This window comes from Accipiter gentilis, chromosome 33 (assembly GCF_929443795.1).
Source record: "Accipiter gentilis chromosome 33, bAccGen1.1, whole genome shotgun sequence".
Lineage (NCBI taxonomy): Eukaryota > Metazoa > Chordata > Aves > Accipitriformes > Accipitridae > Astur > Astur gentilis.
The window spans coordinates 586,897-600,767 of NC_064912.1; the positions used below are offsets into that span (position 1 = coordinate 586,897).

The following is a 13,871-nucleotide window of genomic DNA, read 5'->3' on the forward strand; positions in this document are numbered from 1 at the left end:
CTTAGACTTGAAGGCCAACCAAGGCGTCATGGCCAACCGAGGCGTCATGGCCAACCAAGGCGTCATGGCCAACCGAGGCGTCATGGCCAACCAAGACTCCCAGGCCCACCTAGAGACTAAGGCCAACCAAGGCGTCATGGCCACCCAAAGCATCATGGCCAACCGAGGCTCCCAGGAGCACCTAGAGACCGACGCCGGTGACGGCTCCGTGGGCCGCTTAGACTTGAAGGCCAACCGAGGCTTCGCGGCCGCCCAGAGCGTCATGGCCAACCGAGGCGTCACGGCCGAGCGAGGCTCCCAGGCCCGCCTAGAGACCGGCGTCAAGGACAGCTCCGTGGCCCGGTTAGACTTGAAGGTCTACCAAGGCCCCGCAGCCAACCGAGGCTCTAAGGACCATCTAGAAACCAAGGTCACCCGAGGCCCTAGAGCCTGTCTAGACCCGAAGCTCCGCCAAGGCTCGACGGCCAACCGAGCCCCCGAGCCCCACCTAGAGATCGAGGTCCACCAAAGCCCCGTGGCCCGTTTAGACCCGAAGGTCCCCAAAATCTCGATGGCCAGCCGAGGCCCCGCAGCCAACCGAGGCTCCGCGCCCCGTCTAGAGACCGAGGGCAGCCCAGGCGCCGCGGCCCGTCTGGTTCCGAACGTCCGACGGCGCTCCGCAGCCAACCGAGCCTCCGAGGACCACCTGGAGACCAAGGTCACCCAACGCCCCGCGGCCCCGTTAGAGACCAAGGTCAACCGAGGCCCCGCGCCTCGTCTAGACTTGAAGCTCCGCCGAGAGCCTACGGCCAACCGCGGCTCCGCCGCCCGCCCGGAGACCGAGTTCCGCCAAACCCCGGCGGCCAACTGGGCCGCCCCGTCCCGCCCGTGTCCCCGCGTGCCCTTGGGCATCCACCTGGGCTTGGTGCTGCTGACCTTGGGGTCCCTGCTGCTACCGGGCGCCTCGGGGGCGGCGCTGGAGTTCGGGGGTGCCCCGGGCCAATGGGCGCGCTACGGGCGGTGGGCGCCGGGGGCCGGCGGCCAACTGAGCTTCAGCTTGAAGACCAACGTCTCCCGGGCGTTGCTGCTCTACCTGGACGACGGCGGCAACTGCGACTTCTTGGAGCTGCTGGTGGCCGAGGGCCGCCTTCGCCTCCGTTTCGCCATCGCCTGCGCCGAACCCGCCACGGTCCAACCGCCGGCGGCGGTGAGCGACGGCCGCTGGCACATGGTGCTCCTCACCCGTAACGCCCGCGAAACCGCCTTGGCCGTGGACGGGGAGGCGCGGGCGGCCGCCGTCCGCTCCAAGCGGGCCGAGATGGCGGTGGCCAGCGACCTCTTCGTGGGGGGGATCCCCCCCGACGTCCGCCTCTCGGCGCTGACGCTCAGCACCGTCAAGTACGAGGCGCCCTTCCGCGGCTGGTTGGCCAACCTGAAGGTCGGCGACGTGCCGGCGGCGCTGCTGGGCGCCCAAGGGGTGCGGGGCGAGGGGGAAGAACGTTGCGCCCGTCACCCGCCCTGCGCCCACGGCGGCCGCTGCACCCTGCGCCGCGGAGAGCCCCGCTGCGACTGCGCCGGCACCGGCTACCGCGGGCCCTTCTGCGCCGAAGGTGAGGGCGCGGGGGGCGGCGGGCGAGGGGGGGGGGCACTGCGGGGCGGGCGGGGGGTCGCGACGCCTCCTCGCGTCTTTGCGCTGTCACGTTTCTCCACGATCTTCGTGGCCTCCTGGCGTCGGGCGTCTTCGTGGCATTGACGTCCCGGTGTTTCTCCACGGCTTTGCGTTACGTCATTGTGTTTCTCCACAGCCTTGCGTTGCATCCCAGTGTTTCTCCACAGCTTTGAGTTGCATCCTTGTGTTTCTCCACGGCTTTGCATTGACATCCTGGTTTTTCTCCACAGCTTTGCATTGCGTCCTTGTGTTTCTCCATGGCTTTGCATCCCGGTGTTTCTCCACGGCTTTGCGTTGACGTCCCGGTGTTTCTCCATGGCTTTGCATCCCAGTGTTTCTCCATGGCTTTGCGTTGTGTCCTGGTGTTTCTCCACAGCTTTGCGTTGACGTCCTTGTGTTTCTCCACATACTTGCGTTGATGTCCCAGTGTTTCTCCATGTCTTTGCGTTGCGTCCCGGTATTTCTCCACGGCTTTGCGTTACGTCCCGGTGTTTCTCCACGGCTTTGCATCCCGGTGTTTCTCCATGGCTTTGCGTTGCGTCCCGGTGTTTCTCCACGGCTTTGCGTTGATGTCCCAGTGTTTCTCCACGGCTTTGCGTTGACGTCCTTGTGTTTCTCCATGTCTTTGCATTGACGTCCCGGTGTTTCTCCATGTCTTTGCGTTGACGTCCCGGTGTTTCTCCATGTCTTTGCGTTGACATCCTGGTGTTTCTCCACGGCTTTGCGTTGACGTCCTTGTGTTTCTCCACATACTTGTGTTGATGTCCCAGTGTTTCTCCATGTCTTTCCGTTGAGTCCCAGTGTTTCTCCACATACTTGTGTTGATGTCCCAGTGTTTCTCCATGTCTTTGCATTGCATCCTGGTGTTTCTCCACGGCTTTGCGTTACGTCCCGGTGTTTCTCCACGGCTTTGCGTTACGTCCCAGTGTTTCTCCACGGCTTTGCATCCCGGTGTTTCTCCATGGCTTTGCGTTGTGTCCTGGTGTTTCTCCACGGCTTTGCATTGACATCCTTGTGTTTCTCTACATCTTTGCATTGACGTCCCGGTGTTTCTCCATGTCTTTGCGTTGACGTCCCGGTGTTTCTCCACATACTTGCGTTGATGTTTCGGTGTTTCTCCACAGCTTTGCATTGCGTCCTGGTGTTTCTCCATGGCTTTGCGTTGACGTCCTTGTGTTTCTTCACACCTTTGCGTCTTCCCGGCGTCGCGCGTCCTCGTGTCGTCGTGTTCTTGCGTTGCTCCGTGTCTTCACATCTTCGTGGTGGCGCGCGTCTTCGTGGCTGCACGCTCGTGCTTCTCCATGTCTTTGTGTCTTTGTGGCGCTGGATGTCCTCATGGCGTTGCGCGGCTCCGTGTTTCTCCGTGTCCTTGTGACCTCATGGTGTCATGTGTCTTGACGGCATTCCGCGTCCTCGTGCCCCTGTGTTCTTGTGTTCCTCCATCTCTTGGTGTCCTCTTGGCGCTGGACGCCTTCGTGGCGTTGGACGTCTTCGTGGCATTGCGTCCTTGTGTCGCTCCACGTCTTCGCATCTTCGTGGTGTTGCGCGTCGTCATGGTGCACGCTTGTGCTTCTCCACGTCTTCGTGTCTCCATGGCGTTGCACGTCCTCGTGTCTCCGCGTTCTTGTGTCGCTCCGTGTCTTTGTGTCTTCCTGGCGTTGTGTCTCCTTGTGTCTTGGTGTTCCTGCCTTTCTCCGCACCCTCTCCTCGTGCCCTCTTGGCGTTGCACGTCTTCACAGCGTTGCACGTCCTCGTGTCTCTCCGCGTCTTCGTGTCCTCTTGGTGCTGCACGTCTTCATGTTTCCCCGTGTCTTTGTGGCGTCGCACGTCCTCGTGACTCCGCATTCTTGTGTCGCTCCGTGTCTTCACGTCTTCCTGGCGTTGTGCGTCCTCGTGTCTTGGCGTTCTTGTGTTTCTCCGCGTCCTCGTGCCCTCTTGGCGTTGCGCGTCTCCACGGTGTTGCGTGTCCTCGTGCCCTCGCAGCCTCGCACGCCCCCACCCCTCTCCAGCCCTCTGTGCCCTCGCACAACCCCTGTCTTTGCACATCCTCGTGCCCTTGCACGTCCTCGTGCGGAGCAGCGGGGGGGGGGCAGCAGTGGGTGGCACGGGTGGGTCGGGGTCCCCCCGGGGTGCCCCTGGTGGGGGCGGCCAGACGGGGCTTTGGGGACCCCCCCGGCCCCACACCGGGGTCATCCCGCACCAGTGTTTACCTGTGCGATCGCACGTCCCGGTGCCCGTACGCGTCCTCGTGCGATCGCACGTCCCAGTGCCCTCGCACGCCCTTGTGCAATTGCACATCCTGGTGCTCTTGCACGCCCCTGCGCCCCTAGCCACCCCCACGCCCTTGCACGCCCTTGTGCAATTGCACGTCCCGGTGCCCTCACGTGCCCTTGTGCAATCACGTGTCCCGGTGCCCTCGCACGCCCCTGTGCTCCTGCCGTCTCCCACACCCTCGCACACCCTCGTGCAATCGCACGTCCTGGTGCCTCACACACCCTCGTGCAATCGCATGTCCTGGTGCCCTTGCACGCCCCTGTGCTCCTGCCCATTCCCATGTCCTTGCACACCCTTGTGCAATTGCATGTCCCGGTGCCCTCCCACACCCTTGTGCAATTGCACATCCCCGTGCCCTTGCACACCCTTGTGCAATCGCATGTCCTGGTGCCCTTACGTGCCCCTGTGCCCCTGCCTGCTCCCACGCCCCCACAAACCCTTGTGCAATCGCACATCCCAGTGCCCTCACACACCATCGTGCAATCACACGTCCCACTGCCCTCGTGCACCCTCGTGCAATTGCACATCCTGGTGCCTTGCACACCCTCGTGCAATCACACGTCCCTGTGCCCTTGCACGCCCCTGTGCCCCTGCCTGCCCCCGTGCCCTCGCACACCCTCGTGCAATCGCACATCCCGGTGCCCTCGCACGCCCCTGTGCTCCTGCCCGCTCCCACGCCCTCGCACACCCTCGTGCAATCACACGTCCCACTGCCCTCGCGTGCCCTCGTGCAATTGCACACCCTCGTGCAATCGCACGCCCCTGTGCCCCTGCCCGCCCCCGTGCCCTCACACGCAGTCCCGCATCCCGCTGCCCTCGCGCGCCCTCGTGCAATCGCACGTCCCGGTGCCCTCGCGCCACCCTCGTGCGAGGCACCGAGGCCCGGGGCGACCCCCCTCCCCCCCCCCTCCCCCGGGTCCCCCCTCGTGCAAGGCCGCCCCCTGGCACGCGCCCCCGGCGGGAGGGGCGGGGCCGGGGCCGGGGGGGCGGGGCCGGGGGCGGGGCCCGGCGTCGTCGTCCGTGGCGCCGGCATCCCCCGGTCGGGTTGCCGGGGGCCGGGTGACCGGTCGCCATGGTGACCGGTTGCCATGGCGACGGCCGGGCCGCCCCCCGTTTCCCCGGCGACGGTTGCCGGGGCGACGCGGGGGCGGGGCCGCCCCGCGCGTCCTTGAGGGGGGACACGGGGGGGGGGGGGCGGGGACCCCGCAGGGTGCTGGGGGGTCCCCAGGGGGTGCGGGGACCCCGGGGGGGGCTCCGTGGGGTGCGGGGTCCTCGCGGGGTGTGGTGTAGGGTGCAGGGTCCCCGTGGGGTGCTGGGGGGTGTGGGGTCCCCGTGGGGGGGCTCCGTGGGGTTCAGGCAGGGGGGTGCGGGGTCCCCGTGGGGTGCTGTGGGGTGTGGGGTCCCCGTGGGGTAAGGTATAGGGTGCGCAGTCCCCGTGGGGTGCAGGCAGGGTGCTGCGGGGTGCGACGTGGGGTGCGGGGTCCTCGCGGGGTGTGGTGTAGGGTGCAGGGTCCCCGTGGGGTGCTGGGGGGTGTGGGGTCCCCGTGGGGTGTGCTCTAGGGTGCGAGGACCCCCTGGGGGGCTCCGTGGGGTCCCCGTGGGGTGCAGGCAGGGGGCTGCAGGGTCCCCGCGGGGTGCTGTGGGGTGCTGTGGGGTGCAGGGTCCCCGTGGGGTGCTGTGGGGTGCACCATGGGGTGCGGGGTCCCCGTGGGTGGCATCATGGGGTGTGATATAGGGTGCAGGGTCCCCGTGGGGTGCTGTGGGGTGCAGGGTCCTTATGGGGTGCACCGTGGGGTGCGTGGACCCCGTGGGGGGACTCCGTGGGGTGCAGGCAGGGTGCTGCGGGGTGCACCGTGGGGTGTGGGGTCCTTATGGGGTGCTGTGGGGTGCGGGGTCCCCGTAGGGTGCTGGGGGGTGCACCATGGGGTGCGGGGACCCCGTGGGGGTCTCCGTGGGGTGCAGGCAGGGGGGTGCAGGGTCCCCGTGGGGTGCTGTGGGGTGCTGTGGGGTGCGAGATCCCCGTGGGGTGCAGGCAGGGTGCTGCGGGGTGCGACGTGGGGTGCGGGGTGCCCGTGGGGTGTGATATAGGGTGCACCGTCCCCGTGGGGTGCAGGCAGGGTGCTGTGGGGTCCCCGCGGGGTGTGCTGTAGGGGGCGGGGGGTCCCCGCGGGGCGCAGGCAGGGTGGGTGCTGTGGGGCGCCCGGTCTCTGTGGGTGCTCGGGCGGTGCCGGGTGGGATGTGGGAGGGCCCCGTGGGCGTGCGTGGGGCGTGCGAACCCCCCCGGGGCGTGCAACGAGGCGTGCGACCCCCACCTGGAGGCGTCGCAGGGCGTGCGAATTGCACCAGGGCGTGCAAACCCCACCCTTGGGGCGTGCGCCGCACGCTCGTGTGCGGCACGCCGGCGTGCGAGTGCCCCCTCCCCCCTCAAAACACACACCCCCCCACACACACACACACCCCCCCGCTTCCCAAGGTCAACCCAAGGTCACGGGACCCCCGGGCCTGGGGTGGTGTCGTCACCAGGGCCGCGCACGAGGGCACGGGGGGCACGAGGGTCCCGCTCACTAACGCCTCTCCCCTTCCCCCCCTCTGCTCGCTCGTCCCCGGGACCCCCAGAGGAAGAACCCGCGGTGGAAGGTGAGTCCGGGCGTGCGAGGAGCGGGGGGCGTGCGACGCACGGGGGGCGCGTGTGCGAGGCTTGGGGGGAGCGGGCGTGCAAAGCCCAGGGTCACGCCCGGAGCTGGAGGGTTTTGCACAGGGCGGGGGTGAGGTGGGGGGTGGGGGTTGTGCACGGCTCAGCCGTCGTGCAAGGGGGTTGTGCAAAGATCGGGGCGTGCGAGGCTCAGGATTTGGGCGCTCGTGCGGGGGCGCGTGCGAAGCTCGAGGGCTGGCGCGTGCCTTGTGCACAGCGCGGGGGGTTCGCGCGCGGCCCCGGGGGGGGGGGGGGGCCTCGTGCAAGGGGCGGTGCTCGTGCAAGGCTCGGGCGTGCAAGGGGCGGTGCCCGTGCAAAGCACGGCGCTCGTGCGAGGGGCGGAGCCCACCGGCCCTGCGCGCGCGCGCGCCTGCGGCCGCGTCACCCGCCGCTCCCGGCCACGCCCCCTCCGGGCGCTCGGCGTGACGTCACCACCGGGCAGCCCAATAGGACGGCGGCATGCAGATGAAGGGAGGGCGGGGGACCCAATGAAGCGGGGAGGGGGGGGGGGGGAGGCGCTGAACAGCGGGCGGGGGCGGGGCTATGCAAACGAAGGGGCGCCGGCAGCCAATGGAGGGGCGGGTATCAGGCTGCCAGGGATTGGGTGAGCTCTGCCCCGCCCCCGCGCGGGGCGGGGCTGGCGCGAGGGGCGTGCGTGGCACGAGGAGTGCGCAGGGAGCGGGGCTCGCGGGCTGCACGAGGGCCGTGTGAGGGGCGTGCAAGGAGCAGGGCTGGCACGAGGGGCGTGCAAGGAGCAGGCCCGGTGCGGTGCACGAGGGGCGTGCAAGGAGCAGGCCTGGCGCGAGGAGCGTGCAAGGAGCAGGGCTGGTGTGGCGCACGAGGGGCGTGCAGGGAGCAGGGCTGGTGCAGCGCATGAGGGGTGTGCAAGGAGCAGGCCCGGTGCATTGTGTGAGGGGCGTGCAAGGAGCAGGGCTGGTACAGCGCACAAGGGGCGTGCAAGGAGCAGGGTTGGCACGAGGGGCGTGCAAGGAGCAGGCCCGGTGCATTGTGTGAGGGGCGTGCAAGGAGCAGGGCTGGCACAAGGGGCGTGCAAGGAGCAGGGCTGGTGCGGCGCACGAGGGGCGTGCAAGGAGCAGGGCTGGCACGAGGGGCGTGCAAGGAGCAGGGCTGGTGCATTGTGTGAGGGGCGTGCAAGGAGCAGGGCTGGTACGGAGCACGAGGGGCGTGCAAGGAGCAGGCCCGGTGCGGTGCACGAGGGGCGTGCAGGGAGCAGGGCTGGCGTGATGGGCGTGCAAGGAGCAGGCCCGGTGCGTCGCACGAGGGGCGTGCGGCGCACGCGGCCGGGCGCGCGAGGGGCACGAGGCCCTCGTTAGCCCCCGCCGCTAACGAACCCCGCGACCCCCTCGGGTGCCCGGGTTCCCCCCCCGGGGGGGGTGGGGGTGGGGTCCCCGCGCGAGGGGGCGCCCCCCCCCGCGCCCCCCCCCCGTGTCTCCATCCCCCCCCCTCCGCCCCCCCCCCCCCCCCCGGCTTTTCCCCCCAACCACAAAAAGGGGGAAAAACCCGCGGGAAGGTCGGCGGGTGGGGGAGGGGCGGCGCTGCCGGCGCGGCCCCTCCCCCCCCCCGCCTGTCCCCGCCCCCCCCCGTGTCCCCCCCGCCCCTCCCCCCCCGGCATCGCCCGATGCCGTCACAAGTTAAAGCGCTTTAAGTTGTGACGGGGCCCGCGGTGACGCCTCTTCTCTCCCCTCCCCCCGCTGCTTTTGGGGTTCTTTTGGGTCCTTTGGCGACTTCTCTTTTTTTGGGGTTTTCGTTCCCGTTGAAACTTGTGTTTTCTTTCATTGTCGCTTTTCCCCTCTTCGCCCCCGCTGCCGCCTTTGCTCTGCCTTTCACTTTCGCCATCTGCCGCTCACTTTCCCTTCCGTGGATTCTTCTCGCTTTTTCGCCGATTTCCTTTCTTTGACTCGTTTTTTACTTTTTCCTGCTTTTGGTTCTTTTGGCTTTTTTTTTCCTTCTCTCTCCCCTCGGCCGCTTTCCCCTCTTTTGTAATTTTTTTTCCGCCTTTTCCTCTTTCTCTGGCGACTTCACTTCTTTCCCCTTTCTCCTTTCGCTTTTCCTTTCTCTTTAAATCGCTCTGGCTTTTCCCCACGACTTTCACTTTCTCTCGTTATTTTTGCCTCTGAATTCCGCGCCGCCCTCCCCCGTTTCCCAAATCACGCCCGCTCTCTCTGACCGCTTTCGCTTTCTTCTCCTCCATCGCTTTCCCTTTCTTCCACCACTTTCGCTTTCCGTTGTTGTTTTGCTTTGGCTCCGCCCCCCCCAAGGTCCCGCCCACCTGCGAGTCACCGGCCAAGGTAATGACGCGCCCCTCCCCCCCGCGTGCCGCCGTCGGGCCCCTCCCCCCCCACCGTCATCATCGTCATCACCGTCACCATCGTCCCCCCCATCACCGTGATCACGCTCGTCGTCATCGTCATCGTCATCGTCACCCCCCACCCCCCATCCCCTCCCCCACATCGTGTCTGTGGCTCGTGCGACACGGGGGGGGAGGGGCGGCCACCTCGCACGGGGACGGGGGGGGTGGGGTGGAGGGGAGGGGGCAGGGGAGGGGGAGGGGCAGCCCCTTGCACGAGGACCGTGCGAGCGCGCCCCCTCGCACGCGGAGGGCCTCCTCGCACGGGGGCCCACGGGAGCGTGCGAGCGTCCCCCTCGCACGAGGACCGCGGCCGCCCTCGCACGGAGCCCCAAAGGGCGGCGCGCGGGCGCGTCCCTTCGCACGCGCCCGTGCGAGGGCGGGCGCCGCCCTAACGCCGCCCCCTCCCCCAGGGCCCGCCGAGGTCGCCGAGGGGGGGCCCGGCCGCGGCGCCGGCGAGATCCAGCAGGCAGCGAAAGGTCAGTGCCGGCGCCACCCCCCCGGGCCGCCGTCGCGCCCTCGAGCGTGAAACGCGGCGCGCGCGCGTGCGGGCGCGGCCCTCGCGCGCCCCGAGCGTGCAAAGGTGCCGCGGAGGCGCGACTGCAGGCGAGCGGCCGCGGCCTTGCGCTACGCGCCCGGCCCTCGCGCGCGCGGCCGCGTCCCCCTGCGGTGCAACGTCCTGGTGCGAGGTCCCGGCGTGAGACCCTGGTGCAAGACCCCGTTGCGAGGTCCCCGTGCGAGGGACCCCAGCGCAAAGCCCCTGACGCAAGGTCCCGGTGCAAAGTCCCTGGTGCAAGGTCGTGGTGCGAGACCCCTGGTGCAAGGTCCCCGGTGCAAAATCACCGGTGCGAGACGCCGTTGGGAAATCCTCATGCGGCGTCCCCGTGCAAGGTCCCTGTTGCAAAGTCCTTGTTGCAAGGTCCCCGTGCAAGGTCCCTGTGCAAGGTTCTCGTTGCAAGGTCCCCACAACAAGGGCCCCATCTGGGGTCGCACTGCGGAGTCCTCACTGCAATGGCCCCGTTGCAAGTTCCCCGTTCCAAAATCCTCACGCAAGGTCCCCGTGCCAGGTCCCTCGTTGCAAAGACCCTGTTGCAAGACCCTGTTGCAAAGTCCCCGTTGCAAAGTCCCCATGACAAGGTCCCCGAGCAAGACGCAGTTGCAAAGTCCCCATTTCCAAGTCCTCGTTGCAAGTCCCTGTTGCAAGATCTCTGTTGCAAAATCCCCACGCAAGGTCCCCATAGCAAGGTCCCCATTGCAAGACCCCGTTGCAAGTCCCCGTTGCAAGACCCTGTTGCAAAGTCCCCACGCAAGGTCCCCATAGCGAGGTCCCCGTTGCAAAGTTCCCATTACAAGACCCTGTTGCAAGGTCTCCGTTGCAAGACCCCGTTACAAAGTCCCCAAGCAAGGTCCCCATAGCAAGGTCCCCGTTGCAAGGTCCCTGTTGAAAAGTCCCCGTTGCAAGACCCTGTTGCAAGACCCTGTTGCAAAGTCCCTGTTGCAAGACCCCGTTGCAAGTCCCCATTGCGAGACCCTGTTGCAAAGTCCCCGTTGCAAGAGCCCATTGCAAAGTCCCCATAGCAAGGTCCCTGTTGCAAGGTCCCCGTTGCAAAGTTCCCGTTACAAGACCCCGTTGCAAGTCCCCATTGCAAGACCCTGTTGCAAAGTCCCCACGCAAGGTCCCCATAGCAAGGTCCCTGTTGCAAGGCCCCATTGCAAGTCCCTGTTGCAAGACCCCGTTGCAAAGTCTCCGTTGCAAGACCCCGTTGCAAAGTCCCCACGCAAGGTCCCCATAGCAAGGTCCCCATTGCACAGTCCCCGTTGCAAGACCCTGTTGCAAGGTCCCCGTTGCAAGGTCCCCATTGCAAGTCCCCGTTGCGTGGTCCCCAGGCGAGGCGCCCGCGCGAGGTCCCGGTTGCGATCCCCGTGGCGGCCGGGCGCGGGCCGCCCTGGCTGACGCGCGCTCCCCGCAGGCCGGGAGGAATACGTGGCCACCTTCAAAGGCAACGAGTTCTTCTGCTACGACCTGTCCCACAACCCCATCCAGAGCAGCACGGACGAGCTGACGCTCTCCTTCCGCACGCTGCAGCGCAACGGGCTGCTGCTGCACACCGGCAAGTCGGCCGACTACGTCAACCTCTCGCTGAAGAGCGGCGCCGTCTGGCTCGTCATCAACCTGGGCTCCGGCGCCTTCGAGGCGCTGGTGGAGCCCGTCAACGGCAAGTTCAACGACAACGACTGGCACGACATCCGCGTCACCCGCAACCTGCGACAGGTAGGGACGGGGGGGCCGCCGCGGCGGGGGGGGGGCTCGCCCCGGCTGGGAGCGGTGGGCGCCTTGGTCCGGTACCCAGCTGGAAGAACTGGGAGCACTGGGCGCCTTGGTCCGGAGCCCAACTGGGAGCACTGGGCACCTTGGTCAGCCACCCAACTTGGAGAACTGGGCGCCTTGCTCAGCTACCCAACCGGGAGCACTGGGAGCGCTGGGCGCCTTGGTCCGCTGCCCAACTGGGAGCACTGGGAGCGCTGGGTGCCTTGGTCCGCTGCCCAACTGGGAGCACTGGGAGCACTGGGTGCCTTGGTCCAGTACCCAACTGGGAGCACTGGGCGCCTTGCTCAGCTACCCAACCGGGAGCACTGGGAGCACTGGGCGCCTTGGTCCAGTGCCCAGCTGGGAGAACTGGGAGCACTGGGTGCCTTGGTCCGGTGCCCAGCTGGGAGCACTGGGAGCGTTGGGCACCTTGGTCCACTGCCCAACTGGGAGCACTGGGAGAGCTGGGCGCCTTGGTCCGGTGCCCACCTGGGAAAACTGGGAGCGCTGGGCGCCTTGGTCAGCTACCCAACCGGCAGCACTGGGAACACTGGGCGCCTTGGTCAGCTACCCAACCGGGAGCACTGGGAACACTGGGCGCCTTGGTCAGCTACCCAACTGGGAGCGCTGGGAGCGCTGGGTGCCTTGGTCCAGTACCCAGCTGGGAGCACTGGGCGCCTTGCTCAGCTACCCTACTGGGAGCACTGGGCGCCTTGGACAACTACCCAACTGGGAGCACTGGGCGCCTTGGACAACTACCCAACTGGGAGCACTGGGAGCAGTGGGTGCCTTGGTCCGCGACCCAACTCGGAGCACTGGTTGCTTTGGTCAGCTACCCAACTGGGAGCACTGGGAGCACTGGTCGCCTTGGTCAGCTACCCAACTTGGAGTACTGGGCGCCTTGGTCAGACACCTAACTGGGAGCACTGGGAGCAGTGGGCGACTTGGACAGCTACCCAACTGGGAGCACTGGGAGCACTGGGCACCTTGCTCAGCTACCCAACTGGGAGCACTAGGTGCCTTGGTCAGCTACCCCACTGGGAATGCTGGGACCTTTGGTCAGATACTCAACTGGGAGCACTGGGCACCTTGGTCGAGTACCCAACTGGGAGCACTGCGAGCACTTTGTGTCTTGGTCCGCTACCCAACTGGGAGCACTGGGCGCCTTGGGGAGCTACCCAACTGGGAGCACTGGGAGCAGTGGGCGCCTTGATCAGCTACCCAACTGGGAGCACTGGGCACCTTGGTCAGCTACCCAACTGGGAGAAGTGGGTGCCTTGGTCAGCTACCCAGCTGGGAGTACTGGGTACCTTGGTCCAGTACCCAACTGGGAGCACTGGGAACAGTGGCCGCCTTGGTCAGCAACCCAGCTGCGTTCATTGGGCACCCTTTTCAGACATCCAACTGGGTGCACTGAGCGCCATGGTCCAGTACCCAACTGGGAGCACTGGGCACCTTGGTCAGCCACCCCACTGGGAGCAGTGGAGCACTGGGTGTCTTAGTCAACCACCCAACTGGGAGCACTGGGCACCTTGGTCCAGTACCCAACTAGGAGCACTGGGTGCCTTGGTCAGCTATCGAACTGGGAGCACTGGGTGTGTTGGTCGGCTTCCCAACTGGGAGCATTGGGAGCAGTGGGCACCATGGTCAGCTGCCCAACTGGGAGCACTGGGCATCTTGGTCAGCTACCCAACTGGGAGCACTGGTCACTTTGGTGCAGTACCCAACTGGGAGCACTGGGTACCTTGGTCAGCTACCAGACTGGGAGCACTGGGTGTGTTGGTCAGCTTCCCAACTGGGAGCACTGGGCACCATGGTCAGCTACCCAACTGGGAGCACTGGTCACCTTGGCGCAGTACCCAACTGGGAGCACTGGATGCCAGGGTTTGCTCCCCAACTGGGAGCACTGGGCGCCTTGGTGCAGTACCCAACTGGGAGGACTGGACGCCGGGGTCCCTCCCCAACTGGGAGCACTGGGCGCCTTGGTCAGCGACCCAACTGGGAGCACTGGTCACCTTGGTGCAGTACCCAACTGGGAGCACTGGATGCCAGGGTTTGCTCCCCAACTGGGAGCACTGGGTGCCTTGGTCAGCGACCCAACTGGGAGCACTGGACGCCGGGGTCCCTCCCCAACTGGGAGCACTGGACGCCTTGGTCAGCGACCCAACTGGGAGCACTGGGCGCCTTGGCGCAGTACCCAACTGGGAGCACTGGACGCCGGGGTCCCTCCCCAACTGGGAGCACTGGTCCCTTGGTCCCCCCTGGAACTGGGCGCCCCAGACCCCGGGTCCCCCCGCTGCCTCACGGGGGGGGGGGGTGGTTGGGTGGGGGGCGATGGGTGCGGCGGGGGAGGGGGTGTCCGTGCCCCCCACCCCCCTCTAACGACTTTCTGCTTCTCTCCCCCAAAGGTGGGCACAGCCCCCCCCCCGCGCAACCACCCCCTCGTGCAACGCCCCCCCCCTCGTGCAACGCCCCCCTCCACCCCCTCGTGCAACGCCCCTCCCCCTCTGTGTGTGCGCGTGCGACTAACACGCTTACCGCCGCCGGGGCCCCCCCCCACTAACCTCCCCGCCCCCCAACT

The 13,871-nt window shown here is 67.1% G+C and overlaps 1 protein-coding gene and 1 long non-coding RNA gene across 51 annotated transcripts in view; one reads left to right on the forward strand and one right to left on the reverse strand.

Moving 5' to 3' along the window:
* The window catches only part of LOC126053391 (neurexin-2-like), a 52,553-nt gene continuing 38,682 nt past the window's right edge, over positions 1-13,871 (forward strand). For all 50 annotated transcript variants that reach the window (XR_007510357.1, XM_049835629.1, XM_049835578.1 and 47 more), the window contains exons 1-5: positions 1-1,589; positions 6,539-6,559; positions 8,894-8,923; positions 9,396-9,461; positions 10,953-11,254. Coding sequence is in view for 49 of the 50 variants with exons in the window: in XM_049835629.1 (XP_049691586.1) it covers positions 29-1,589; positions 6,539-6,559; positions 8,894-8,923; positions 9,396-9,461; positions 10,953-11,254 (1,980 nt within the window). In the remaining variant the exon portion in view is untranslated. The remainder of the gene's footprint in view (positions 1,590-6,538; positions 6,560-8,893; positions 8,924-9,395; positions 9,462-10,952; positions 11,255-13,871) is intronic.
* Positions 12,189-13,627, reverse strand: LOC126033886 (uncharacterized). The gene is made up of 3 exons (XR_007504512.1): positions 13,103-13,627; positions 12,533-13,034; positions 12,189-12,276 (listed from the first exon to the last, which is right to left on the reverse strand). It is a non-coding gene; the product is annotated as an uncharacterized LOC126033886 (long non-coding RNA).